This window comes from Trachurus japonicus, chromosome 7, assembly GCF_045865225.1.
Source record: "Trachurus japonicus isolate A0001 chromosome 7, Traja_1.0".
NCBI classification, from domain to species: Eukaryota; Metazoa; Chordata; class Actinopteri; order Carangiformes; family Carangidae; genus Trachurus; species Trachurus japonicus.
Window position 1 is genome coordinate 10224388 of NC_140913.1, and position 27845 is coordinate 10252232.

Below are 27845 nucleotides of genomic sequence, written 5' to 3' on the forward strand. Positions count from 1 at the left end.
AAAAAAAACACTTTTAAGGCCTATTTATTTTTGCCGTGGTCCGACCGCATCGGGTCCAGGGTCAACACGGTCGGACCTGGTCGGGTCTCTGCTCTTTTGCTCAAACTCGGAGCCAGACCCGGTCCACTAGGAGACCAGAGTCTGTTTGAGAACGGTAGTTGTCAGGTGCGGAGGTACGGGGGGGGGGGGGTAGTATAACCCCACCGCAAACTATCCCCCGGGGCGCTCTTCGAACCGGACGTGGGCAGCTAGTTAAGGGTTGTTCCCTCATCAAACACGTGAAGCTTCGAGCAAATCGGACAATGTACGATGGAGTTATGGCAAGTTTACGGTTCATCCACCAGGGGGCAGTAACGGGATGTGTGCCGTTGCGTTCAGGGTCGTTACCTCATCACACATGTGAAGTTTCGAGCAAATCGGACAATGTCGATGTAAAATATGGCATTTCCTGTGTCCACAAGGGGGCGACTTGAGCGAGCTTGCGTATGATCAAATGGAGGTCACGTACATAAATTCTGAAGCAGTTCGGACGAAGTACGTGGGAGATAGAGCAGCTCGTGTATGCATGGCGAGGCCTCAGAAATGGCGGCAGCCACAGTGGCCACGCGACCGACCGACCTGCAGAGCACAAGCTGTAATCAGGGTGAGGATGATGTGTAGCGGGCGAAACCCCTAGGAGGGTAAACGTGGTAGGCTACATGTAGGCCGCATGTGCCTCCTCAGAATGCTCCAAAGAAGAAAAATAGCCCACACTTCCTCTTTTTAGCTGCCTTCCTGTTACAGTGAAACGCCTTCCTGTTACACTGAAACGCCTTCCTGTTACACTGAAATCTTGAGAGCATTTCAGTTGTGTGTGTGAAAGCGTTTCAGTTGTGTGTGTGAGAGCACAACATTTCAGTTGTGTGTATGAGAGCACAACATTTCAGTTGTGTGTATGAGAGCACAACATTTCAGTTGTGTGTATGAGAGCACAACATTTCAGTTGTGTGTGTGAAAGCGTTTCAGTTGTGTGTGTGAAAGCGTTTCAGTTGTGTGTGTGGAAGCATTTCAGTTGTATGTATGAGAGCATAACATTTCAGTTGTGTGTATAAAAGCATTTCAGTTGTGTGTGTGAGAACACAACATTTCAGTTGTGTGTGTGAAAGCGTTTCAGTTGTGTGTGTGAAAGTGTTTCAGTTGTGTGTGTGGAAGCATTTCAGTTGTATGTATGAGAGCACAACATTTCAGTTGTGTGTATAAAAGCATTTCAGGTTGTTTCTGAATTATGTCCCTGACGGCCCCTCATAGTTACGCCTGGTTCACACCGGACGCCGAAGCACCGAGAATAGCCGCGGAACAGAGCCCGCTTCCTTTCGGCGCCCTTGTTAACCGATAGTGTAGTTCAGACCAGACGCGAAGTGCCGCGATCCTCCGCGGCCGGCTCAGGCCATGCTGCGATCGTTTTGGCGTCTGGTCTATTTTGTGCGCGAGCCGCGAGCGATCGCTTCAATTCTGACAGGAAGCCACACAAAGAAACACGAGACAATCCGGTCAATTTTCAAAATAAAAGCAATTTTCAAAATAAAATACAGAGATTGACAAATACCAGAGTCCAAAGTGTGTACGTTTGTGTTTATTAATCTAAACAGAGCGCGAGAGAGGAACACACACACACCTACACACACACACACAGCTGAGGGGCGGAAGCGCTTGTCGACCAGTGCAGAGAAATTGGCGTCTGGTGTGAGCAGGAGGGCCGTGGCTCACGCGCGATTTTCGTGGCGCGCCGCTTCGGCGGCCGGTGTGAACCGGGTGTTATTCCCATGACCCGCCGGGCAGCGTCCGCAAAACCGAAAGTAGGAAATGCTGGGCGAGCAGACCACTAAATAATAATAACAAAATAACGATAGAGATAAACCATATATCGAAAATGGAGCCATTAACAAGTGTGGGTAACGTAGATTCATCCACATTAATAGGAGACTTTTTTATAACCAAATACAAACTCCTCATTGTCCCTTAAATTATATTTTGGGGGCTTTGTTGAGAGACAGACATGAAATGGGAGGCAGAGGTGGGGGGGGGGGGGCCAGGGGACTATAGCACATGGGGGGCGCAGGTGCTACACTGAGCTACCCCGACCCTTGAAGTGTTAACTCCGCTCGACGCGGGATTCGAACCAGGGCCATTGAATTATTCATGTTCATTATTAATCATCATTCCAGGCTGTGAAGTGGTTTTACAAGTACCCTCTCCATCATTAACTTACTTTTTCATCACTCTGGCAGGTTTTAAATCCCAAGAAGAAAGGCAAAAAGAAGAAATACATCAATTCTGGAACTGTAAGTACGCCCACCTCTCTTATATCTGTCTATATATCTATATGTGTGTGTGTGTGTGTGTGTGTGTGTGTGTGTGTGTGTGAATATATAGTTAATATCACCTCTTACATCTGCTTCTCTCTCACTTCCAATCTTTCACTGCGTGGCCACCTGTTTGTCATTTTACCTTGCTGTCTACCTGGACCCGGTCCCTCTCCCATCCTCCCCCTCTGTGTGTGTGTGTGTGTGTGTGTGTGTGTGTTTATCAGGTAACTCTCCTGTCCTTCAAAGTGGAGTCTGAGTATACCTTTGTGGATTTCATCCGAGGAGGGTGAGTGGAATAATAATTAGCCTGCTCTCGCAGTGAGTGTCAATGGCAACCATTGTTGTTTGTGTCTTTGTGGGTGAGTGAGTGTGTGTGCGTGTGTGTGTTTGTGTTTAGTTGAAGATACTAGCCTGACTTTCAATAAAGCTCTGTTACAAGCATCACGTTAAATTCATATCGTGTCCTTTTTGGAGGAGCTGGAATTGGTAAATCTCACATGAAAATTTACCTAATTTATTCAGTTCACTTTTAATTATCAGTTCCATTTGTTTTACCTAATTAGACGTTCAAGATGGTGAAGGGAATATCATCCAAGCATATTAATTAGCCGGTAAACCAGTAGACTGATTGTTTTGCAGTGATGGTGTGCATGAGTGTGTATGAAGTATATGATGCTCTTTGTTGTTTTCCCCTTTGATTCCCACTTTAATTGCAACAGAACCCAGCTGAACTTCACAGTGGCCATAGACTTCACGGCATCCAATGGTAAGTTCCTGTCTGGTGTGTTTTGGAATACAAAATACTTGTAAGTATTTTTATTAATTGTGATGAGCATGTGTAGTAGGCGGTAACAGTGTCTTCCAGCAATTGCATCAAAACATCTATAGAACAGATATGATTCCCCCATCCTTTCAAACCAACGTCAAACAGACCTCACAGAATGCAGAACACCCAAATGTACTGACAGTGATGACTCAGTGAAACATAATCAAATGTGAGGACAGGACAGTTTTTTCATAGGTGTATGGAAACATCATTGAGGAGGTAAACTATCATGAGATCACTTACTAAGTATAGAATTTAAATCATTGTTAACATTATGACGTGAGAAAAGATAATTAAGGTAAAACTGTGATCTTGCAATGTGATTATTTATTGAAAATTATTAAAGGTAATTGATTATTTCAAGAAATGACCTTGGTGGCTTACCAGAAGGAGCACATAACACCACTAAGGCTAATCCTTCCTTCTCCCCAACGCTACTGTCACTCTTTCCTATCGAATGGAAGTGAAAAGTGAAAAAATGCTTTCTTGCAGGTTGTCCCAACAACTTCAATGTTGTCAGTTTCACAAAAAGGATTATCAGCTCAGCTATCATCCGATCTCCTAACCTTAGGTCAAAGGCTTAGCACTGCCGCCCTTCAGGAGAAACTAAGATCAGCCTCTTGGATTCATGACCTCCACCTTTCAGTTACTACAAAAATTTCCTGATCACAACTGCTGCTCCTTTTTGAGAAAAAGACACCATTGAGGTTATTGCCGGGCTCTCCAAACACGTCAAACTAGTATGAGGTCTCGTGGTTGACTGAAAGTGGCTTCAAGAATAGTTTGAATTGCAAGAACCAGATTTAGCATTTTAGTTGACTTAGTTGTACTTTATGCAACAATGCCATAAAACTGTCCTGGCAGTGGGGGCAGCCATGGAGATTACATTTTGGCTGATCTCAAAGAGTACCTGTCTTGAGAGGTCTGTATTATGTTCATTGGGCCACTCAGGCTCTTTGGTTACAAAGGCCATTTCTGCTGACATGCAAGTTCATAATGACTAGTTGATATTTGCTTCAACCCTCACCAACATTAATGAACGTTGGGTAGTGACCAAAAGATTGATATGGATACTTGAAGCTGAAATGAGTATCATCTGAAGGGTAGCTGGACTCAGTCTCTCTGATGGGTTCAGAAGGTCTGACTGGATTTGCTGCTCCTTTTTATGAAATGGACGCCATTGAGGCTGTTGGGGCACCCTCCACTGATGGCTTTCCAAGCACATCCAACTGGTAGGAGGCCTTGTGGTTGAGCCAACATGGCTTTTAGAATAGATCTGAAATCCTTTGCACAAATCAGTCATCTGGTATGGTGGAAAATGGTCATCGCCGTGCTTGCTCGTTCCAAAATCTGACAACACATCACGTTTTTGTTCTGACTTTCGCAAAGTGAATGCTGGACGAAGCCTGACTCATTTCCGTTGCCAAGGGTAGATGACTGCATCGACCAAGTGAGCTCTGAGAAATTTGTCTGCAAGTTCAGTCTTCTAATAGGCTACTGGCAAGTCCCTCTGTCCCCCCGAGCGCGTGAGATTGCCACGTTTATTACACCATCAGGTCATCACTATGATGCTTTTTGGGCTGTGTAATGCGCCAGCCATGTTCCAGCGTTTTATGAACCACATTGTTGCTGACATACAAGGCTGCGCAGTTTGTTTGTGTGGTGGTGTATTCAGACACTTGGGAGAGTCACATGTAACGCCTCCGAGAGCTGTTCACTCGTTTGGCAGAGACAGTGCTCACAGTGAACCTCGCAAAATCTGAGTTTGCGAGGGCGACCGTATCTTTAATTAATTCGTTGTTGGGCAGGGCCAGGTGCAACCCGGCAGGGCCAGGTGCAACCCGTCAGTGCCAAAGTCCAGGCTGTTGAGCAGTATTCTGTTCCGACAACCAATAAAGAGTTAATGCGCTTTCTCGACCTCGTTGCTTATTACCGGGTCCCTCTCCTATTTATTCCCTTCAGCCTCTTAATCTGCTTCCTCGGTGCACCGGTTGCTGAGGCTGGAGCTGGGCACAGAAGAGGCTGGGCTGGTAATAGTGGGCCAATGTTACCACCCTATTTTGTTTAGGATAAGTAAGTGACAGCCCTTGTTGTGCTAATAATGTCCCGCTGACCTGCCTATGTTATGTTTTTCTTTCCCCCATAGGCTGTAACTGGCCGTGGTAGGCGTATGCATTATTAATGAGGCACCAGGACCCGGTGTCTCTCTGGTTATAAAAGCCCAACCTTCTCCCTATAGTGCTCACTCTCCACCTGAGTTGTGCATGCAGCCGGTGTGGTGGGGCAGCCTGGCGTTTCACTCCTCAATCATATTATTTATTTGCGTTAATGCATCCCACACTCTCACACCTCACTACATTTCACACACAACCAACACAGGCACTATCACCACTGACTGTGCTAATACTCACACACCCCACTGTTTTCCTGATGTTTTGGTTTGATTAATTTCAGTTGGAAAATAGATTAGCCCCTTTTGTTGAGCCTTGAACTAAGTCTTTCATCTCATGCTTCAGCCATTGAGCCAGGCCGTAAAACCTAGCAGAGAATGGTTTTGATCCATCAACCTCTGGGTTATGGGCCCAGCACGCTTCTGCTGTGCCACTCTGTTGTTGTGCATATTATGATAAAACCTGCATGTTAGTGAAGGCCATGGAGATGACCTTTTGGCTGACCTCACAGAGTCCTTGGCTTGAGAGGATTGTACTTTGTCCATTAGGCAACATGGGCTCTTTGGTCACAAGGCCTTTTCTGCTGACACACAATAGGTTCCTCTACAAAGTAACAACACGATCGGTGACTATTTGCCCCAATCCTCACAAACTGTCATGAACTTTGGTTAGTAACCAAAATATTGATATTACCATACATTTGCACATGTGATGGCTGGCAGACCACTCTCTTGAATAGATGGTTTCATTTTAGCTTTTATTTTCACATGGTGGAAAGAACAGACAGCCTTGTGAGTGGCACAAGGTGTGGTGAATGTGTTTGGTATTTTCCTGGCCACACCTGTGGTATGGTTGCAGGCTAGATGCGATTTGAAGAATACATTACCTACCAGTAGGTGTGTTGAGAGCAAGCATGTATCGTGGCTAATCAAATCATCCCCCTTCCTTTCATCCCCTTTAAAAGCAGGGCACTCTTTCCATAATGGAGGAGAGTCAAGACAAGCTTAAGCCAAGGGGATGGGGCAGTAACACTGTTCTTTTCATGTGTGCATCTGCCAATAATCAATTAATTGCAAGTCATTTACTTGATTGCATGAACTGATAACTCTCCCAAAATAATCCTGTTATAATCCTGTTAACAAGATTATTTGATTTACAAAAAAGTATTCTGTTTCCTCTCCTGTTTCTATCAGATTTTGCAGCCATAATTCTTCACACAGTTTGTTGCATCCATAGCCTCTCTCTGTGTAATTAAAATGTAAATGCCCAGGAGATAAAACACACAGTATTTTCTTGGCATCAGCCATCCCCTGTTTTCACTGGTGATATAGTGTTCCTTCTATTTCATACATGAAAACCAGAAAGAGAAGATGAGGGACACATTATCAGTGACTTCATTGTGTTACATGTGTGTGTGTGTGTGTGTGTGTGTGTGTGTGTGTCCTCTAAGGTAACCCATCCCAGCCCACCTCACTCCACTATATGAGTCCCTACCAGATGAATGCATATGCCATGGCCCTGAAAGCAGTGGGTGAGATTATCCAGGACTATGACAGCGACAAGCTCTTTCCTGCCTATGGCTTTGGAGCTAAACTGCCCCCCGACGGCAAAATCTCTCATGCATTTCCATTGGTAAGACACACCCACACATACACACACAGACAGACACATACACAAACTTATGAATTCACATATACAAGACACACATACACCGTTCAATCATAGCAGGGTGTGGTTTGGACCAGGAGTTGTCGCTGCGACAACAGCTGGTCGCGCAAGTTGAGAAGTTGGCTCATCTGTCTGCCAGCAGGACTCCCCCAGCAGCACGTCCCACTCATCCTACTTGCATCTTCCTCAGGGAAGAGGGCAACCAGTCAGAAAACGCTGGATGCTAAACTGGAGTGAAGCCAAGCCTGTGCTTATGTTATCAAAATCATGATTGATCTGGTATAGATGTTAGATTAAAAAGCCTTTAACAACAAAACAAATAGGGGGTAAATAGTGATAATTTGGCAAGTTAAAAGTGGGCAGTCTAGTCGAGTGTATTACCAGCAGTGATATGCTGCTTTGGATTGGCCACAAAAACATGAAACAAAAACAGCCACCTGAATACACAGAAAAAAAAAGAATAAGAGTCGAAGTGTTTGCTCTATGTTGAATATTTCTGCCTGTTTTTTTGTATTTGAACTACAGATTATGAATCATTGAACTGTATGCCTACACACAAGGACAGCTACATCATGCACCCAATTACTGCGTTGAGCAGTTGTTTGAATTAAGTAAATAAAACTGTTGAAAAAACATTAGTTCAAATGGAAATGGTTGTTTGATGCCAAGATGAAGTGGTGAAGAAGATACAGCATAAACTTGTGTACAGTATACAGTATATGTATATAGTTTAAATTGTTATTAGCTATGTATTGTTGGGAATTTAGAAAAGGTTGAAATTCACATTTACATCACTCAGCTTCTGTGCTGGTGCTGCTGCTTCTTTAAACCGACAGCGTGCTGATCTCAAGGAAATACACTGACTATAGGCAACTTTAAGTAAAAACAACAGCCAGTTCCTACATGAGAAATTATTTGCTTTGCATTTCAGTATTTTTGAAACCAGCAACGCTTTCCTTCTTTTGAAAGTATAGGGGTAATGAGCTTTGAAGAATTTATGCATCATTGTATTATGGGAATCCAGTGTAAGACACAGTGTTTTGAGGCTTGTCTCATTATAGGGACTAAATGTAAGAGTATCTATGCCTCTGCTGCTGCCTAGCTTTATGAAAGTGTAGCATTATACAAACAGAGTGTTCCTTAAAAACTTTATTTACCCTTGGACTTTATTTATATCATAGATTAATTGAGTCTAAAATGCCTCAAGTACACTAACTGACCTACGCTGAACATCTATGAATTTCCTAATGTACTGTGTTGGCCTGAACTTGCCACTAGTTTGAGGGAGCTATTTATTTATTTATTGCTCTCCAAAGGCCTCAAACACAGGCAAGAGAAGTTAAAATGTACCCAGAACATGTCATTAGAAATTCAGGGACTTTTATTTTGGTTTGAGGTCTTAAACTACTAGATCCGATTAAATCTTATCACAGCTAACAGCAACATATTTATATTGGGAGAACAATGGAGAAATGGGCCAGCATGTGCCCTTTCATTATTTGTTTTAACTGTGAAAAAAAAAAAAAAAAACATGTCAAGAACTATGTCATTTTATATGCCAGTGACTCAGGTGTTAATGAGCCTATTTATTGTACTGCTTGTACTATGTGTGAATGAACCCTGTGTGTTTCATGTTAGTGTGCTGTGTTGTATGTTGCAGAGTTCTGACAGTGAGAATCCAAACTGCGTAGGAATAGAGGGCGTTCTCGAGGCCTATTTCCAGAGCCTGAGGACAGTGCAGCTCTATGGACCCACTAACTTTGCACCGGTTATCAACAAAGTGGCAAAGTAAGTTTTAGACTTTATATATAATCTAGGGTATAGTTACACCTTTTAGATGAAGCTAGGTAAAATTATACTATTTTCTGTTCTTTATCCAAACCCAGAGTTTTTTTAAAATATTTTTTTTATGTATTTATATCAAAACCTATAGAGAAAATGACTAATGAGATTTTTTTTTTTTTTTCACCACATAGATTATTTGTTGGGGGCAAATCAGCATGTGCATTTTCTGTCTCTCTCAAATGTACTATCCGTTAAAGGCATAAAATGCCCAAAAATATACTTGAAAAAACAAAACAAAGGATACAGATGACACTGGTAACACAAAATCTGGTTGATGTGTTTTTTTTTAAAAATGAAAAACAAAACAAAACATAAAAACTTTGGTTTTACCATCAACTTCAATATGCAAAACTGCTAAACTACAACACACTTGAGTGTCTTTGAGTTCAGTCACAGGCTTGCAGCCTATCCATAGTAACACACTTCAAGATGCACTTTTTAGATAGAACAAGAAAAACATCCATGATGACTGTCACTGACTGTGTGGACACATCTGTCTGTCCCTGATGAAAACAGCTTGATTTTCAGCTGCTGTTGCATTCAGCTCGTGTCCATAAGTCCATAATGATCTTCTGGAAAAACTCAAAGGTGCACTTGAGGTTTTGTTATGTTGAGTTTGAGCTCTGGACCCAAATGCAGATTACCAGACATGGGTGTGAGTCAAACAACCAGTTTATTGGGACAGAGGGCAAAATGGAGGTAAGATGGAGTGGCAGGAGGCAGGCAGTCCTGGGAGCAGAGAGGAAGGGGACGTGGATGGTCTGGGTAAAGCGCAGTGTAGAAGCATCCTGAAGGCCTCTGATGAAACTCACGATAGAAGTCAACCAGTAACTGAGAATCCAGAATGAGCTAGCGAGAAATCCAGCAGCGCTCCTCTGGACCGTACCCCTCCCAGTCCAATAGAAGCCACGCCCCCAACACAGCACATCCAAAATCTTGCGCACCGTAAAGGCTGGATGGCTGTCAATGTCCAGGGTGGGAGGAGGGAGTTCGGCAGGAAGGTTAAGAGCACTGGAAGAAACAGGCTTCAAAAGAGACACATGGAAAGTACAGTAAGATGAATGTCATCTATAGTTAGGATGACCGTGTTACCTCTAGATGGTTGTAGACCAGTGATGAAGTCCACCCCTATGTGTGACCAAGGGCGGCTGGGGAGGATGAAATAAACCAGCTGGTGGACGATGAGAAGCCTTTCCCCGGGCACAGACAGACCCTAGCGTTCAGTGTCATGCCTGGCCACCAGAAACGTTGATAGAGGAACTGAAGAGTCCACTGAAACCGACGATGGCAGGATGAGTGGTGAGGCGTGCCCCCATTGCAACACTTGGGAGCGAGCGGCCTCAGGGACATAGAGGCAATCAGCCAGGCCGCCACCAGAATCTGGCTGAGTGTGCTCAGCTGCTTTTACCACAGACTGGATCTCCCATAGTGCTGAAATAAGAGGGGGGTAGAATGGGCACTGACTCAGACACAACTGCCCGGGACAAATCCGGAGGAGTTGGTGGAGGAGGCTGGGGAGTACCGGAGGCAGGTACGGCAGCGTAGAGACAGTATGAGTGACAGTGGACACTCCAACTGGTAATGGAAGAGGGTTGCCAATTTATATGGGGGTTATGAATCCTTAACCATGGGAGGCCCAGCACAACTGGAGAAATAAGAGATGGAAGAACACACAGCTGGATCTTTTCATGGTGGTTACCAGAAATCACAAGGAACACAGACACAGTGCGGTGTTTCACTATAGCTATCAGCCTGCCATCTAGAGCATTAGCATTCAGTGGTTCAGCAAGAGGCTTGAGGGAGATTTGCAATTGATTAACGAGTTCAACATCAATGAAATTGTTATCTGCTCCAGAATCCACGAGAGCTTGAAAAGGAAGTGTACTGTAACCCCAGAACAGGTAAGAGAGGCAGACATACTTACTCAAGGAGGAGAGCTGGGCTGAGAGGTAGTTTGGCTCATCAGGGCACTCTCCCTCACTTGTGAGACGGCTCTTTTGGTGTCCCATCTGGCCACAGTAGAGGCAGAACTTGGCAGGAGGGGGAGGGAGACTTGCAGTCGCTCGGGCCCTGCCTGGCATTCATCTCCTGCAGGGAACCCATGATGTTAAAACTCTGGCATTAGATTCTGTCGACTGACAATACACTAAACAGCAGGTGAAGGACACTCACACACCTACATGCTGGAACTCTTCCTAACTCATCTGGCATTGTATCAAGTTGTAGCTGATATCTGATATTTTCTCATCAAACCCCATGTTGGAGAAGGATATAAACACCGGTAGAAAAGCTGGGTGACATTAATTTTTCTCATGCAATGTTTTTTGCTACTTGTTATTTTTGAAGGGTCTCTCTGTTGTTCTACGTTGTAGATTTGGGTGGCAAACAACTCTGGTTGAGGCAGCATCATAGAACAAAGGGGTTTCTGTGTTTAAGTCCTCTGATGGGGTTGTGTTCGAGGGGACCTACAGTATATAGTCACTTAGGATGGAGGGCTTTTGCTGAATCTGATTTTCACAGATAAGGATAACACAGATAACTGAATGATGACATCTTTGTTCATGAACATCATCAGCCATAAATATTCTGGATATTTTAGTGGAGGAAACTCAAGTATTCTAATTTGAAAAGAATATGAATACTATCATATATTAATTAGTTTTACATCCTTGCAGAAGTGTGTGTCTCATTCATGTGAAATCAAATGATAGACTGTAAATATTTCTGCTGTGAAGTTTTAAGTTTTAACATAGAAGTCTATAGGGTATGACAGTGTCTATTACAATGTGCAATACTTGCATGTAAACTGAATTTCTATGGTATCCAGGTAACTGTAGTATTGGGTAACAGCTGAAAAATACACAGTAAGAAAATTTCCATGGAAAAAAAAAATATTGTAGTCACACATTATGAGGAAATGTAACTATCTGAGGTAGTCGATTGGGGTTTCTGGATTTCAAACTTCCACAAGCGCAATACAGAGCAGGACATAGCAGCTGATGCTAACCTCTGTTTATCTGTAAAATAAGGGCTTATGGGTTATGGTTAAGTGCTGCAGAGAAAACTGGTTAGGTTTAGTGGATCTTTAACTGTGACCTGCAATCTCACAAAATATTGTCATTAGCGCTGATTTTCTCCTTGGCTGTGCAATTTTTTTTTTTGGCTTTGCAATACCACTAGGTTTCTGATTTCCACGGTAAACATAGTAAGCCATGCAGTTACAGCTCACATTAAAAGCAAAGAAACACAGAACATCAAAATGTACTCCATCGCTTGTGTTCTGTTAAGGTGAACAAAATCTCAAAAAAATCCTTTTTTTCTGAGGTTCTTACACAGTATGTGAAGGAAGCCTGAGCCTGTCAGAAAAAAAAGAAAAGAAAAGTTGTGATTGGCAGTCACTGTTCAAGAGATGGGTTTGGCAAAGAATCAATAATGCAGAGAGAGATTATCAGGAAACTTCAGGTTTAAATAATGCATGTTTTTCTGTCAGTTTAAAACCAGCCTTTTACTACAGTTAGTCATGAGCCAGACAAGACAGAATTTAGTTTGAAACCGACAGGCAGGTGTGCTTTGTGTTTTCCTTTGTAATCTGCTACTCAGGTGTAAAGGTACAGCCCCTAACCCAGGTGTCAATGTGTGTGTGTGTGTCTGTGTGTGTGTGCGCGTGTGCATGCGTGTGTGGCCACGTCCTCCAGCTGTGCAGCAGAGATTACAGATGGCTCTCAGTACTTTGTCCTGTTGATGATCACAGATGGGGTGATATCTGACATGGTCCAGACCAAAGAGGCTGTGGTCAATGTGAGTAAACACACACACACACACACCTACACCCACCTAAAAACTTTAAAAGCCTTAGTTACAGCGTAGGGACTCACTTTTGTCCCCAAAAGGAAGACAAGTCCCCATAATCTGTCAACAATTTTAGGTCCCCACAACATCAGCAATGCCTGTATTTTACACACACACACACACACACACACATCCTTGTAAAGCTATCTTTGTGAGAACACTCCATTGACATAATGTATTCCCTAGCCCCTTACCCTAACCTTAACCATCCAAAACAAATGCCTAACCTTAAGCATTACTCTTAACCTAATTATAACCGTAAGTCTTAACCCAAGTTTTAACCCTCAAACAGCCCTTGGAAAAAGTGAGGACCATCCAAAATGTCCTCACTTCACAAAAATGTCCTCACTCTGTTGGTTAAAAACTCTTTCCGGTCCTCACAACGTAGTAAGTACAGGAACACACACACACACACACACACACACACACACAGACGCTTATGTAAAAAAAAATGCACACAGGGACTGATGGATAGCAGTGCTTTTCCTGCAGTGACTGATGTGTGTTCCAGCATCCTCTTTTCTTTTGTCAGTCATGTCTCAAGAGTAATACCTTGTTTGATTTTTGAATACAAACAGCTTGGTTCGTCCCAGCAATCACCATCCTGTGATCAATAATACCTAGGAAAAGAGAAAAAACAACAAACACTACAATCACATTTTCTTCTCAAGATTCAAGTCGAGGGGAAGAAGATACGCCTTTTGTTTGATTGGGTCTGATATCAATTTCTGAGGAGGTCAATAAAGTAGTTGTTGTCTGTCAAATTAATGTTTGAGAGGTCTGGGGCCGTATTCACAAAGAATCTTAAGGTTAAAAGTAGCTCCTAAGGGCCGAATTTAGGAGCAACTCCTAAAAAAAGTGGGCGTGTCAGTCTTAAATTTAGGACTCCTAGTTTTTTAAAATAAGAGTAATTCACAAAGTATTTTATGCCTAAAAGTAGCTCCTAAGTCTGGGAGAGCTTAGAAGTCCTCGTGGGGACTCCTAACTCAGTAAGACCTATTCACAAAGAATCGCAAATGGCTGCAGCCAGGCAAATGTATGGAGGACTGCAAATTGCTGCAGAGGCGGGTGCTGGAGCACCTGCCCCTTTGCCCTTTGATGCCCAACGTGCCTTTTTGTCGGTGTTTTTTTTTTTTTTTTTTTTTTTTGGGGTCATCTAGGCCTACAACATTTTCGCTATAAAACGGGAGTAGTGACGGTGACGAACTGTCCAATATCGGCGTCACAACGGTCGGACCGAGGTAACTGCGACTGCTACGATGCAGTCGTGCTGATGTGAGCCAAAAATATTTTTAAAAGGTTGGTGGGTGAGCTAGACACACACATCTGTTAGTAGTAGGGCTGGGTAAAAATATCGATTCAGCAATGCATTGCAATTCTTTTCTCTGCAATTCAATATCGATTCAGCAATCTTCTGAATCGATTCAAGCCCCTGGCCAGTGGGGGGCGCTGCGAGCAACACCCTCGTGTGATTCGCGCTGTACGGACGGGGGCCGCACTAGACCAAACCATAACAATATGGGAGTGAGTAGCAGCAGCAGCGGGGATCGATCGTCGGGGGAGGGACGCGCCGTGCCGTATTAACTTTCGCTTTCAACACGCGCTGCTGTTATGCATGCGTGCTTCTCTGTGGTGTGTATGTGTGTGAGAGGATGCGGCCATCGTCCGACGGGGGGGGGGGGGCGGCGGCGGTGGCGAATATCGCTACTTTTTTTTTTTTTTAAGACGTTAGTTTAGGCGGCAGCTCTTTGTTGTGAAGGCGGCCGCCTTAACAGGAAAGCGCTGCGGGAAACCCTGAACTTATCTGACAGCTGCTCTCACTTCTTCCTCTGCTCCTCCTCACTCAGTCACCTACACACAGACAGGACTCTGTCTTCCTCACACTCACCCCAGCCCCTCACTTTCTCATCCCACCTGCCCGTACCATACACATTGACAGTCAGTCAGAAATCACAGAACTTAAACATCATAACAAGAACAGCAGTCAACTATTATTAATAATATTGTTTTGTATTGTTTTATTACTCAAAATGTTATGAGTTATTTTCCAAGAGGAAAGTATCACATAGCCTAATTTAAATGTAGCTGCACTGTAGTTCAGTGTTAAAGCAGTGTCATATTTTGTTAGGCTATGAGTTATACTATGGCTGTTCATAAGGCATGAAACTAAACAAATAATTATTAAAAAAAAAAAAATCTGGTACTCTTATTTGTGTATTTCTGCTTGATACTGAATCGATATCGAAGCATTTCAATCAATATCGAATCGATATCGAATCGAATCGTGACCTAATGAATCGAAATCGAATCGAATCGTGAGATTCTCAACAATACCCAGCCCTAGTTAGTAGTAATAGCTCATGTGATAAGGCTGCTCCCCCAGTAAACCAAACTTATTGTTAGTCTGGGTTCAAATCCTGCTATAGGCCACAAATGTGGGTAATGCATTTTCTTTTCTCATCATTATGATCACCATATAGGGCTGTCAACGAATGTGAAAAATAATATTAAAATGTGGGAAGAAAAAAAACCAGCGGCTGCTTTGCGAGTGGACGCACTGACCCTCATTGCATTTGCACAGCGTCACACTGCAGAAAGTGAGACGCGACAAAAACTGTAGCAGAAAGATGCAGATGGCAGAGAGAAAGACAGAAAGTTCAGAGCCCAACTGAGCAGCAGAGACAGTGGTTTGGACTCGAAGCAATCTAAAAAGCCCCGTCGGACCTGACGGCAAAAAAAAAAAAAAAAAAAAAAAGTGGAGCGGAGCGGCCGGCGGCGAGGAGGAGGAGGAGGGAGGGAGGGAGGGAGAGGGGAGGGGAGGGGGGGGGGGGGGGGGGGGGGGGGCGCCGCCGGCACTCAACAACCAATCACCGTGTTGAGCGCCTCGAATTCGTGCACGAGAATTGACGTAATCCATAGCAACGGGGCGTCACCAGGGGCGTGACTCTTAGTTTGCTCTTAGAGATTTATCCTTAGTAAGAGTAGGTCTCAGCGGCTTTGTGAATAGCTTTTAAGAAAAAACTCCTACGTAAAAACTTTTAGTGCGAGTTAGGAGCACTCCTAGTGGTAAGATAAAAGGCTTTGTGAATACGGCCCCTGATCCAATAAGAATGGTGATTTGTCAGACACAGCAGTGTATGTAGGAGAAGTGATTTGTTATTCGCTCCTTTTAATAACTTTATGTGTACAGTATAAAATATACTCAGATGAAGTCTAAGATATTTTCTTTAAACCCTTTTAATAATACTATTCATCTTTGCTGAGTTATCTGAAGGAGAACAAGTTGTAGATTAGAGTATGTTTATAGTAAAGGCAATGATCTCCCAACAACCTTCAGCTTTAGGCCTAGACTACTAGATCAAGATAATAATCTCATCTGTAGGATTGAAATACTTAAGTGTAAGACAATACTCCCTACTACTAATACCCTAGACTGATAGATCAGGTTATTTGACGTGAGGTTGTTCATTTACGGCTAGTATATTACCTATTATGAAACTGCCACTTTGGACAAGAGTCCTAGCACAGAGGCTGAGTGATCGGCTGCTGTCTTTAGGGTCCACAGAGAAAGTGTGTCAGCCACTTTAAAGGTCCTATATTTTACATTTTAAGAGACAAAAACCATCTGAATGTAGTTGTATATCTACTCTGTCATGGCTCTCTCTGGAGATCTAGCAATAAGTTGATGAGCCAGTCAGAAGAGAGGAGGCTCTTACACCCGCACTGCCCACGGAAGCTGAGTGTGTGCACTGCGCGCGCCTCCTCGGGCGCTTGGCTGGTCGCACTGGGCACGTACTTCTCCTCTCCGTGCCCGTCAGACTTTGACTTCACTGCGTGAGATGTGCGACCAGGCAGACCGGTTAACATGTGTGCCTATCTGAAACTGCCTCCGCTCCAGGGCGCTGCGCTTCAGTTCTGCGTGTAGTGCGACCAGGCCGTTAGCCTCTACTCCTAATTGGCTGAGTGTGTGATCAGTCATCAAGTAAAATATAGCAGATTTCAAATAAACACTCAGAGAAACCAAATCCAGCACACTCCAGGTGGGGGGGGCATGGTGCATCGCTGGGAGAGAGAGACAATGTGAGATGCCTGTTTTGTTGTGACATCACAAAGTTACAGAAGTCCTGACAGCTCATTTGGGGGCACAGGCATAGTTCATTTTTCTGTGGACTGAGCTCTTTAATACAGTATAAATACAAAACCCAAATCTGATTTTTAATTGAAAACAATATGTGACCTTTTAAAATAGCCACGATCAGTTAAAGTGTCCACTTAATTTTGAATATTTTCATAATTTCTTCTCAGTCAAACAGTCCTCTCTTTTGAATCTACTGAAGAAAATAACTTACACTGACAATGTAAAGTACTTCACACAATCAAAAGTATCAAAATAAGCCACCGCACACTGACATAACTTCACTGAAATAAGTGAACAACGGGTTTTGCATCTGGCTACTTCATGTTCACTCAACAGGATATAACCCGAATGATCACTTTTTGAATTCATTGTCTCTGTTGTTGTGTCCTTTACAGGCAGCATCACTGCCAATGTCCATAATCATCGTAGGTGTTGGACCGGCTGAGTTTGATGGTGAGTGCACACAATGGCATCGGAGAGGGGGGTCACACAACAAGTGACAGGAAATGACTTTATTTACATAAGACAAAACCTCCTCATTCATTCAACCACACTCACCTGGGTGACTGCCAAGGAATTCAGTTACATACAGTAATAACACTTCACAGTGGTGCTAAGAACTTGGAAACTGAATCATCAGATTTCTTCACATTATAGTTAGTTGGCATTCATAGATGGAAAACAGGCTTTAATGAAAAGAGAGCTGGAGAGAGAATGATATAAGTCTTCTTTCACCTTGAAATCTACCTTTCAGTGAGACATGCAGCTGGGCAGAATGATTGCTGACAAGAAGTGTGCACTGAATAAATTTGAAATGTAAACTATTTTGATTAAATCCAATAACCTTCACACTGCACAGACATAAATATGTGATGATGTATATGAAAGGCAGCATTAGACATTACCCTTGACTTTTAGTGGACTAGATGGGAGTCAACAGGAAACCACTGTAGCAGCTGTATCGTAACTGGTTGGTCATACGCACCAAGCTGCTGTTCCTCCTTCCTGGGAGAGTCGCCTGACAAAGTCAATGGGGTCAAATTGTGACGGCATCTTACAGCCTGCAGATCAATGAATTACTTTTCAGTGCTGACCAGTTGTGTGTGTGAGGAGTGCATTGTTGCTCAGCAGAGTGTCATTGTGTTTGATGGTCTTGGCCTAATAGCACCTGGCAGCTATGTGTGTATACATTTCATTGTGTCCACTAATTATGATTTGTTGGTCTGCTCCTTCTCTGAAATTTGTAACATTTTAAAGGCACTCATTTAAATATTTGGAAATTCAAAATTTCAACCCTGGACCATTATTGGAGGGTGTTAGAAGAGTTTTTTAATTTTGTTTTTCCTTTCTTAATTTTCATGTTTAATGGTTCCTCATTCTTCAAAGATAATAATTTTTCCAAAACATGATTATATTGAAAATATTTAAAAACACACACACAAAACAAGTTAGAGTATTTATTAGCATAAAAGTGTGTTAAAAAAATATGCAAAAATACTTAAGTAAAAAAAACAAAACATTTAGTACTTTGTTTAAACTTAAATTACTTTAATAAGTAACTGAATGTGGTCACAATTGCCTGATAAGGGGTTAAAGCTCCCACTCACACTATCAGTCCAATATTGTATGGTTTTCTCGATCTGTTTGCTATTTTGACCTCACACTGTGCTCAGCCACTTATTCATGGGCAGTGACACACATCCATGCTGTTTTGTGACTTTACTAGACTGGCTGCAGATGCAGAATTTATGTTGGTGCTACTTATGAAAACCTCTCAGAATGAAATTTCCATCAGAGTGCAGTTTAGGTGCAAGCACCTCCTCCTATATTTGGCCTTAGTTGAAATAGCTGTCTAAAAGCTGCTCCTGTAGCTGCACAGAATTGTTTTCATTTTCTGACCTATAGTGTAATTGAGTGTCGCTTTTGCCTGAGGAATGACATTTTTGGTGCATAAGGCACTGGAACCATTCTTCACTGAATACCTGCTCTCGCTCCCATGCTGTGCTCCACTTCAGCAATTACGTTATGAAAATACAAAAGAACATCCTGTACCTTCTTTATATTCTCCCTAGGTGGTTCCAGTATTGAGTCATACTCTCTCTGTCACTGTTTTTCCTTTTAGCTATGGAGGAGCTGGATGGAGATGAGGTGAGAGTATCCTCCAGAGGACGTCTTGCTGAGAGAGACATTGTTCAGGTACTCATCATGATTCTTTTTAACTTCCCAGGTTAGATTTGAGCACGTTTCTGTCAGCAGCAACAGCATGGGGGACCTCACCCCAGGGGAGGTTGACTTACTTTGATAACACACACTCATAACCCATACTGTGCATCTGCCTCATACAACAAACATACAGTAGAATACCTGTCCATTGTGGGCCACTCATCCAGCAGTCATCCAACACAAAATTAGCCACTTTACAAGGGTTCATTTTGACCCATTTAATCCCAGATTTTAATAATTCACCATATCTGCATTGTTTTTTATAAACTGAAACATGTTTTGGGATTGTTGTTTTGGATTGTCGATTGTGTAAATGTTTGTGTAGAATTAACTTTTCATTAAGTCCTTCAACGGTCACATTTTATACACCGCAATTATATTGTCATTAGAAACTGATCCAATTCTGTATTTAATATTAACCTAACAATACGTTGAGACTATTACACCACATTACTCACTAACAAGAAATTAAAGAGGAGATCGTAACACACTATTTCTACAAGACAGATAATCTAATTCAAAATCTAAAATCAAATACTGTAACGACATATCAAAATGTAATATAATCAATATGGGCCTATGGCAGCTTCATCAAACATTGAAGAGCTGTTGTAAAATAAATGTCATATTATATTAAAGGTACTACATAACTTTACCTTTATTTACTTTCTTACCAGGGTGATTTTTTTGCACATTAGTAACAGTTATTGGAACATAAATGAAAGTCAAAGCACATTAGTTCACACCTGGACGCTCCTTCACCTGTCCTTCATAGCCTGGATGTTGTCCAGATTTTGATAGTGATACTTACCCTGTACCCATATGTCACTGCTGTGGAAACTGCCAGGACACTGCATCTTTATTCCCCACTGTTAGACAAAGAGAGGAATGTTGGGCAGAAGCTCCTACTGAATTATTTTAGCCGAAACGAATATGCATCATCAAGCCTTTGCTCTGCGATGAAAGTGTCAAAGCTCCAGTATTGCCACTGGCAGGTTTACTCTGAACATAGAGTTAATGGCTACTATAAGTGTGGCAGAGTTACAGCAGAGATGATCTCTCCCACAGTTTAGACTCTGATCTTTTTAAGTGGATACTAATGGTGTGTTAGGAGCTCCTCGTTGGTTTCTAATTAGTGCGTGGTTTGTTGTAATTGTGTGCAAGTGTCCTTTCTTTTGGATCCAATGCAGTATTACGAGCAGGTTCCTATTGCAGCATAAATGGGTGTTAGGTGTCTCATTAGTGAATAACACTGTTTGCTTCCTGTCAAATTAAGAACACAGCCTATTATTTGTTGTTTTTATCTAATTTGATACAAAGTGCAGCTTGTTACATCTCATTAATGTACTGTAAAATACAATGTTTTTCAGATCTGTCTCTTCTGTAATTAAGCTTTAGTTAATTTTTGGCTGCAGTGAAAAGAAACAAAAATAAGTCAGATTTTTATCAACCTCCTTCCAAAGAGATTTTAATGGCATCACGCTACATCTGGAAGCAACAGTCCTGTTTCATGCAAATTATTGCATGCAGGAGGATCCTTGTTGAGTAAAAGTAGGTCACTTTCAGAGTTTTTAAGAAATGATCTATTTGGTAGTTGTTCTTGTGTGAGCAGACTCCATCGTTTTGTTCAACAAATGGGAACTCTAACAGCGGAATGATCCCTAATGATGAACTGCCAAAGTAACAATTAAGAGCAGGAGGACAATAAGTTGGACACTGTTGTAGTGAGGACAGATGGCTTCATGGATGAAGCTGCAACAATTAATTGGTCAACAGGAAAGGAAAAAGAACGAAGCCAAAAAAAAAAAACAATAAATTGATTACAGTACATCATTCTAGGCTCTGAAAAATTGTGAAATGTAAGATTGTATCTACTAAAATATCTCTATATCAATAATGATAATGACTTTATTAATATTGCACAAACTACAAACACTGAGACAACAACATAACAACAGAAAGCTTGAGAATAGACAAACAGGATCCCATTAGCCATCACTTTAACAGTGGTGTTTCATGTTTCAAATGACACCACTAATGATGCTGAATGAATCAAAACAGGCCACAAATAAGATAAGAGAAGAAAAACAATAGGAGGGAAGCAGCATTATCAACCGTTAGTGAAAAAATTGTGTGAAAGTGCTCTTTGGACAGAAAAGGAGGAAATCACAAAAATGGATGAAAAAGGTGAATCCATGGCACACTTCCAAGTTTAACATTTTTAATCAAAATGCTTGTTCATAATAGAACAGATGGAATCAGCCAACATGTTTCTGCCACACACGGCCCTCATGAGGGCATAACATTGAATGAACATCACACCAAATATAACACAGGTAGACAGTAAGTCAAATGACAATCAGCCGGTGAGGACTTCCAAATTAACCAATCTCCACCAGAGGTCAGTTCAAACATCAGAGCATTAAAAACATGCATATCCTGTCAAACATAGCTTAAACCAAATATATACACAAAACATCTACAGAAAATAAACCATGTCAATAGTGTCATTCAGACCAGAAAATACCATAGCCTGGAGTTTATGGATCCAGCGGCTCTTTGGTGGAGTGTTCACTGTCTATCTCCTCTTAGAGGTTAAAGGTACATGATCTATACTGATATCAGTAAAAGAGACATAATATGAGTATGTTTCATCATAGCACAATATCCTGGTCTGACAGCATATTTCAGGCTGCAACCATAAAAACCTGCTGATCACTGTGAATCATAACAACTGAGAATAGAACCAGTAAAAAAAAGAAAAACAATACAGTGACAACATAAAAACAAAAATAGGGCACTGATTCTACTTTATCTACTCCAGCAGTCTGTTCCAAACCCATGGGCTTCTGATGGCAAAAGCAAAGTTACCTTTAAATTTAAGCAGGCCAGGAAGGTCCGACCCGGGCTGGTATTAACATTTGTTTCCTATTTCCCATGCCGTTTTGTAAAAAGGGATCAGTAAAATCTTTAATCAAGCAAGCCAGTGAAGGGAAACCAGGGTGTGGCTTTCTCGGCTAGCTGGAGGACCACATACTCATATCAAGGTGAACTTAACGGTGTCAGCAACTGTGGTCATGAAATTATTTACACAAAAAATATTTGTTATTATGTGTGCAAAAGTATGTGCTAAGAAAGTCTTATAGATTTAAAAAAAAGAATAAAAAGAAACTTTAAACAGCCACTGTTTAAAATAATGCTGAATAAATCAAAAATAATTCCTGTTCATCACTGGTTGTTTTTCCATTATCAGTTTTCATTCAGCAGTGAGTGGCTTCTTCTTCTAACAGTTTAGCAGTGAGTTTTATTAAAAATGAGGAGTAGCCCCATCACAAACTGATAAAACCAGTTCTGGCAACAGTAAACAGTAATTTTAGAAAAACCATTTGTAGATATGAGAACACAAATCGGAGGCAAATAGTGTGGCCTCTGATAACAATGAACTATTGAATTTTTGTGTAGCAGTGCAGCAGAGTGGCAGGTCAGATGGCAGCATTAGGAACAATGATAAATGAGCTCTTCTAATGATAAATGTATAGTATGCAGACGTTAAGAGGAAGCATGTAAATATTGAAGATATGGAGGAAGGTAATACTAAGAATGTGACCATGTTTCCTTATATAATTAATGTAACAGACTCTAGTTTAAACATTAATAGCACATAATGTAGCTTAAAGTAGAGGTAATTATCAATTAATACCTATATATGTATTAAGGATTTTACCTAATTGCTTTATCTTGCTATTGACAGTGAACAGAGAAATGAACTCTTCTGTAACACAACATTAAATAGTGCTTATGCAAGCGACCTCACACCAGTTAAACAGCTGGATAATTCATACTTCCTCTCTTAAGCTGTATTGATATTGCTATCATGTTGTCATAGTCCTGTCTCTCTAACAGCAGTAATCACATTTGCATGCACGCAGTAATCCTTTGATTGCCTTTAACCTTATTACGACAATAATTTAATCAGGATGTTTACACCTCTAGCAGGAAAAAAAAAGTTCAAATCACTTTGTATTTTCATTCCCAGTTGTTGCTATTGATTGAGTATGATAACTGCCATCACCGCAGCAATGCTGATCGTTTCCTTACACGTCTTACACCTCAGTTCCTCATCTTAATAAGCATCAGAGTCAGGGATAGTGAGATTCATAAAATGTCCAACTCAGTAAACATATGGCTGTCAGCTGATTAACTTACTGGCTACAGCAGCACAAGGTTAAGAACACAGATGAATGCACTTTTGATTGCATCTATTTAAGTGCACTTTTAGAAATTTGAAAAAAATATAATTTTATTAAACACTTTTGTATAGAGTTCATTTTAAACATAATGTATAAAGGAAACTGAAAATCTGTTTCCATTTGTTCTGGTATACTTGTATAAAAGCCTTTGTGCTTAGAGGAAGTTGCACAAAGTCTGACATGTCTGACATTTGAGTCAATATCATGTGGAGCTGAAGATTGCAAGTGAGAAAAGAGAATACATCTGGGGGTGTCAAGTTAGAATGAAGCTAGCTAACCAGATCTCTGTGCCCTCTCCGTGAGCAACTTTAGCAGCTCCATTATACGTTCGCCACTATTAGCATAACACACCTGCATTTCTAAATGAGTTGTTGATGGTCAAGTTGCTCTCTGGACAAGGTGTCTGGTTTGGGGGAAAGAAAATACACGGGAAATAAAAATAAACTGTATGTCTGCTGCATCGACTTAGATCCTTTTTTAAACTAAACCAGAATGTGTTTTTGGAGAGCAACGTTCAATCGATGGAGGACTCTTATATCAGTTTTTTTAGCAAAAATGTTTAACCTTCCTCTAGTGTTAGGGTTGCCACTGACCTGTTTTTCGGTTTTTAATGCATAAAAGTACCACATAAATTTGTAAGGCAAGGCTTTTTGACTTTGTCAGGAACCTATATTTAAATAAAATGGAACTAACAAGTATTTTTTTCACAAAATGTGTGTTGTTAGGGTCCGACCCTAACACAAGAGATGGTACTGTAGCAGAAACCTTCCTGTAAACTGAATATCTAAATGTCAAATGCAACAAGTCATTTGAATGTCAACTCTGGCCCTGATTGACATTTTTCAGTTAACAGATGAAAATAACTCATAGATCTGAAAGGTAAATAAAATTATTATCTGTTGCAACCCCAAAATGTATTATTTATTATCAGTCACTCTGAAACTAAGAAAACGTTGGAGGATCTGTTCAATTAAAATGTGCAGTGATCTGCACACGGGGGGAGGGGAGGGGGCAGTTGAAAAACATGTGCTAAAGTTCCCTCTTAGGAGCCAAAACGCATGCTAAAGTGTCCTCTTCAGTGACGAGGACGCGCTGTATGTGCCCTTTTTTTTTTCTTTTCGCCCGTGCCCTTCAAAAAGTCTGTGCACCCCACTGGTCATATGTCATCAAATATCCAAATTGCCCATATTGTTATTAATATTAATATAGTCGGAGAGGTGAGGAACAGGAAACAAAATGAACAAGAACCAAACAATATGATATTTCACCTCCTATCACCCCAATAACAGTAGAATCAGCTCTCCCCAGATTACTAGTGCGTGGGCGAAACATTGAATATCCAACAACAGCAACAACGCAAGAGTCTAACTGTAAGCACTGTGGGACATTATGCAGTCAGCAGCAGAAATCATTGTCTAATAAAATACCAAATTTATGAGAGGATTCACTTTGAGAGGAGGGGGGTGAATGTCACTTTGGTTATTAATTAAGTTTTAAAATCCCTCTCTGATACAGTCTCGGGGAGATATGACAACACTTCATCCTCAGTTTATTGCCTCCTACAAGACATATTCTACATTTCAATTTAGAGCTGAAAACCTGAACAGTCGTTTCCTTCTGCTTCCAGTTTGTTCCATTCAGAGACTACATCGACAGATCTGGCAACCAGGTCCTCAGCATGGCCCGGCTGGCTAAAGACGTCCTCGCTGAGATCCCCGACCAGCTGCTGTCCTTTATGAAAACCAGAGGAGTTGAACCACGACCGGCTCTTTCCACCTCTCCATTACCGGGGCTACACCGGCATATCTGACCCCCCCCCAACACTGCCACGGCCACTCATCTCTGACTCTCTCTCTCTCTCCCTCTCTATTTCTCCCCCTCTCCCCCTCAACACTCTGCTTATCTACTCTTACAATTGTTTGTCACTTAAAAGCAGCAGAAGGATCGACCTGTGACTTGCCCTCTTCCTCTCTTATCACCCATGAAGCTAAACAGCCACATCAGAGCGACACAGCGGGCGCTCATCCCTGACTCACCTGCTGTTGTTCCTCATCTTTTCCTCTCTAACTCAACCCGTTATTTAGCATCACTTCCCATTTGCCGAGTGAAAGACCAGTGAGACTGAACCATGACCGTCCCTTCCCTCCTCACTGATTCGCATTCAGAGTCTGACTTTTTGAATTAGTCTGTTAATTCCACTCACAAGACACTCTTTTTTTTTCTTTTTGCACAGATAGGTTTTTAAACGTGTCCTTGTCCTCAGCAGTGTTGACTCCTCTCTGATTTGGCACGAGTCCCAGAAGTGTAAGAAAACAGAAATGTAATTGAAGCTTGCCCCGAAATGAAAGCAGGGTCCTTGATAAGCAATATACACCAGCTTGATTAGGTGCTTTCAGGGGGCATCTTTGGCGACAGTTTGACTGTAATTCATCAGAGTAATTGGTCACTATTATTGTGATACTGTGCTATCATCATTATCATTGAGCTGTGCCAAATCTCCCGAGCAATTACTTTAATCCAAACAGCTGAGATAGAGAGGAGGAATCAGGGAGACTCTCATGTGGACGTCATACAGAGGGTAGCAGACAAGTGTTGGCAGGTCTGGTGTGGGGGTTCCAGTCACATGTTCATTATTACCAGACACACACACACACACACATACACACACACCTCTGTCTGCCATGCCGCACCCACCCTCTCTTTGCCCAGCGTGGGCTGAGGCTGGGTGCAGTTCCCCCCCGCTGTTAGAGAAATGCCAGTCTCTCCGGCTGCCCTGCAGAGAGGTGGAGGAGGAGGAAGGAAAGAGGAGACAGGGAGGAGGTGGGAATAAACAAAAGAGAGATGGGGGTGTAAACGAATGAGGGAGAGAGAGAGAAAGAGAACAAATTAAAGGCTGAGGCTAAAGGAGTGAGTGTGGATCCAGCCAGGAGAGAGACGACAGCCCCAGCGCTGTTCGGTTTAGTTTTAATAGTCTTTGTGTGAATCTCAATGAAGGATAAATGCACATTCTCCAAAAAGCAATATACCTGACTTCCAGTGTAACGTTTGCCCTATGCATGTCCCTCCCTCTCCCTCTCCCCTGCCATGACTTGACATTTTATTGCCAGGCAGACTGAGGCCGTGTACAAAGTGGACAAAGTCTGCCACCTAGTGTTGACGTTTTGTAGAGCTGGGTATATTAATTATGCATGACTGCTGTACATTCCTATACTAGCTCACACAGTGCAGATGCATGAACCTAAATGCAGCTGACCTTACTATCAAAATACAGCACAGTGAGTCCAGGTGTCCCCACAGTTCAAATAACAGAGAGAAACCATGTGGATGGTAAGGAACTACAGACATCTATGTTATCCTATGATGTGAAATGTGTCACTTTTTAAAGATGTTCTGTTAATGTCAGTGTGATGATGGTGGCTTAGAGGGGTGTTTAATGTGACGTGTAAGTATATTCTTTTTTTTTTTCTAAATAAACTTGTGCGATAATAAGTTTAATTGTCAAGATTTTGCATGTCGGGGAAATCAGTGTGTGTACAATGTTCAAGTTGGTGTTGTCATTGCAACTGATCGTCCAGAAAAAAAGAGAGAGATAGAAATACTGTATATCTCAAAGTAATATGCACCTCTCTTGTGTCACTGTACATGCTCATCTGTCGATTTCAGAGCTAACGCGTGGGCAGTGTCTTGCGGAAACCTGGTTTCTTCATTAACCGAAGCTTGTGAATTTCCCCCCATTGAGAGACATGTATTTTTGATATTTTGCAACGACGTGGCCTCTTCTCACGGTCACATAATCCAGACATGTGAGGTCTCTGCAAGACACACCAACCTGTAGTGTGATTTTTGTACAAGAGCATTTTTGTCTCTCTTATCTTTGTCCAATGGCTTTATGAACACGTCTGTATTCAGCGTAGTGTTTAAAACATGAAGATGGTTAAGGTTAGATTGTATATATAGTACAGTACATGATGGAATATGTTTCCCACTCGTTTGCTTACAGTAGAGCTAAAAAAAAGTCTTTTAAAGTTGTGTCTCTAATAATAAATCTATATTGTATGTTGACGTTTTTATGAATGTCCATATAAGAACAATGTAGAAGTTTGAACTAGAAACCCTTAACTGTTTTGACGAATATATCCCCGTATTTTGATATGAGGTTTGACTAAGTTCGTGTTTACTCATATCTCCTGAGGTTGATGAAGCGCATTACAATATTACCAAACATAAAGCGACACAATCTGGTCATTCTATGTTGTGTTGTTTGTTCGCAGACAGGTGATTTAAGGTAGCAAGTCGATGCTATTACGGTATTCCTGGAGATGATTCATTCTCTGTCGCAACACTGCACTGAGCAGCCTCCCATCAAAATGGCTCGTAACGGCTTGATTCAGTAAACAGATTAAGGCACTTTAATACACAGAGCTATACATAACAGTGACGTGTAACTGATTTCTTTGCTATATCGCCTGTATCTATTTCCCTATTGTGTTAAAAATAAATATACTACCTGACATAGAGTTGCGAGATAAA

The 27845-nt window shown here is 41.8% G+C and overlaps 1 protein-coding gene across 2 annotated transcripts in view; it reads left to right on the forward strand.

Moving 5' to 3' along the window:
- LOC146984210 (copine-9-like) overlaps nucleotides 1-27845 on the forward strand; it is a 109706-nt gene extending 81861 nt beyond the window's left edge. For both annotated transcript variants that reach the window (XM_085781154.1, XM_085781155.1), the window contains exons 12-20: nucleotides 2268-2321; nucleotides 2570-2631; nucleotides 3065-3111; nucleotides 6793-6974; nucleotides 8671-8798; nucleotides 12551-12653; nucleotides 17238-17295; nucleotides 18965-19038; nucleotides 24943-27845. In XM_085781154.1, coding sequence (XP_085637280.1) covers nucleotides 2268-2321; nucleotides 2570-2631; nucleotides 3065-3111; nucleotides 6793-6974; nucleotides 8671-8798; nucleotides 12551-12653; nucleotides 17238-17295; nucleotides 18965-19038; nucleotides 24943-25125 — 891 coding nt within the window. In that variant the 3' untranslated portion in view covers nucleotides 25126-27845. The remainder of the gene's footprint in view (nucleotides 1-2267; nucleotides 2322-2569; nucleotides 2632-3064; nucleotides 3112-6792; nucleotides 6975-8670; nucleotides 8799-12550; nucleotides 12654-17237; nucleotides 17296-18964; nucleotides 19039-24942) is intronic.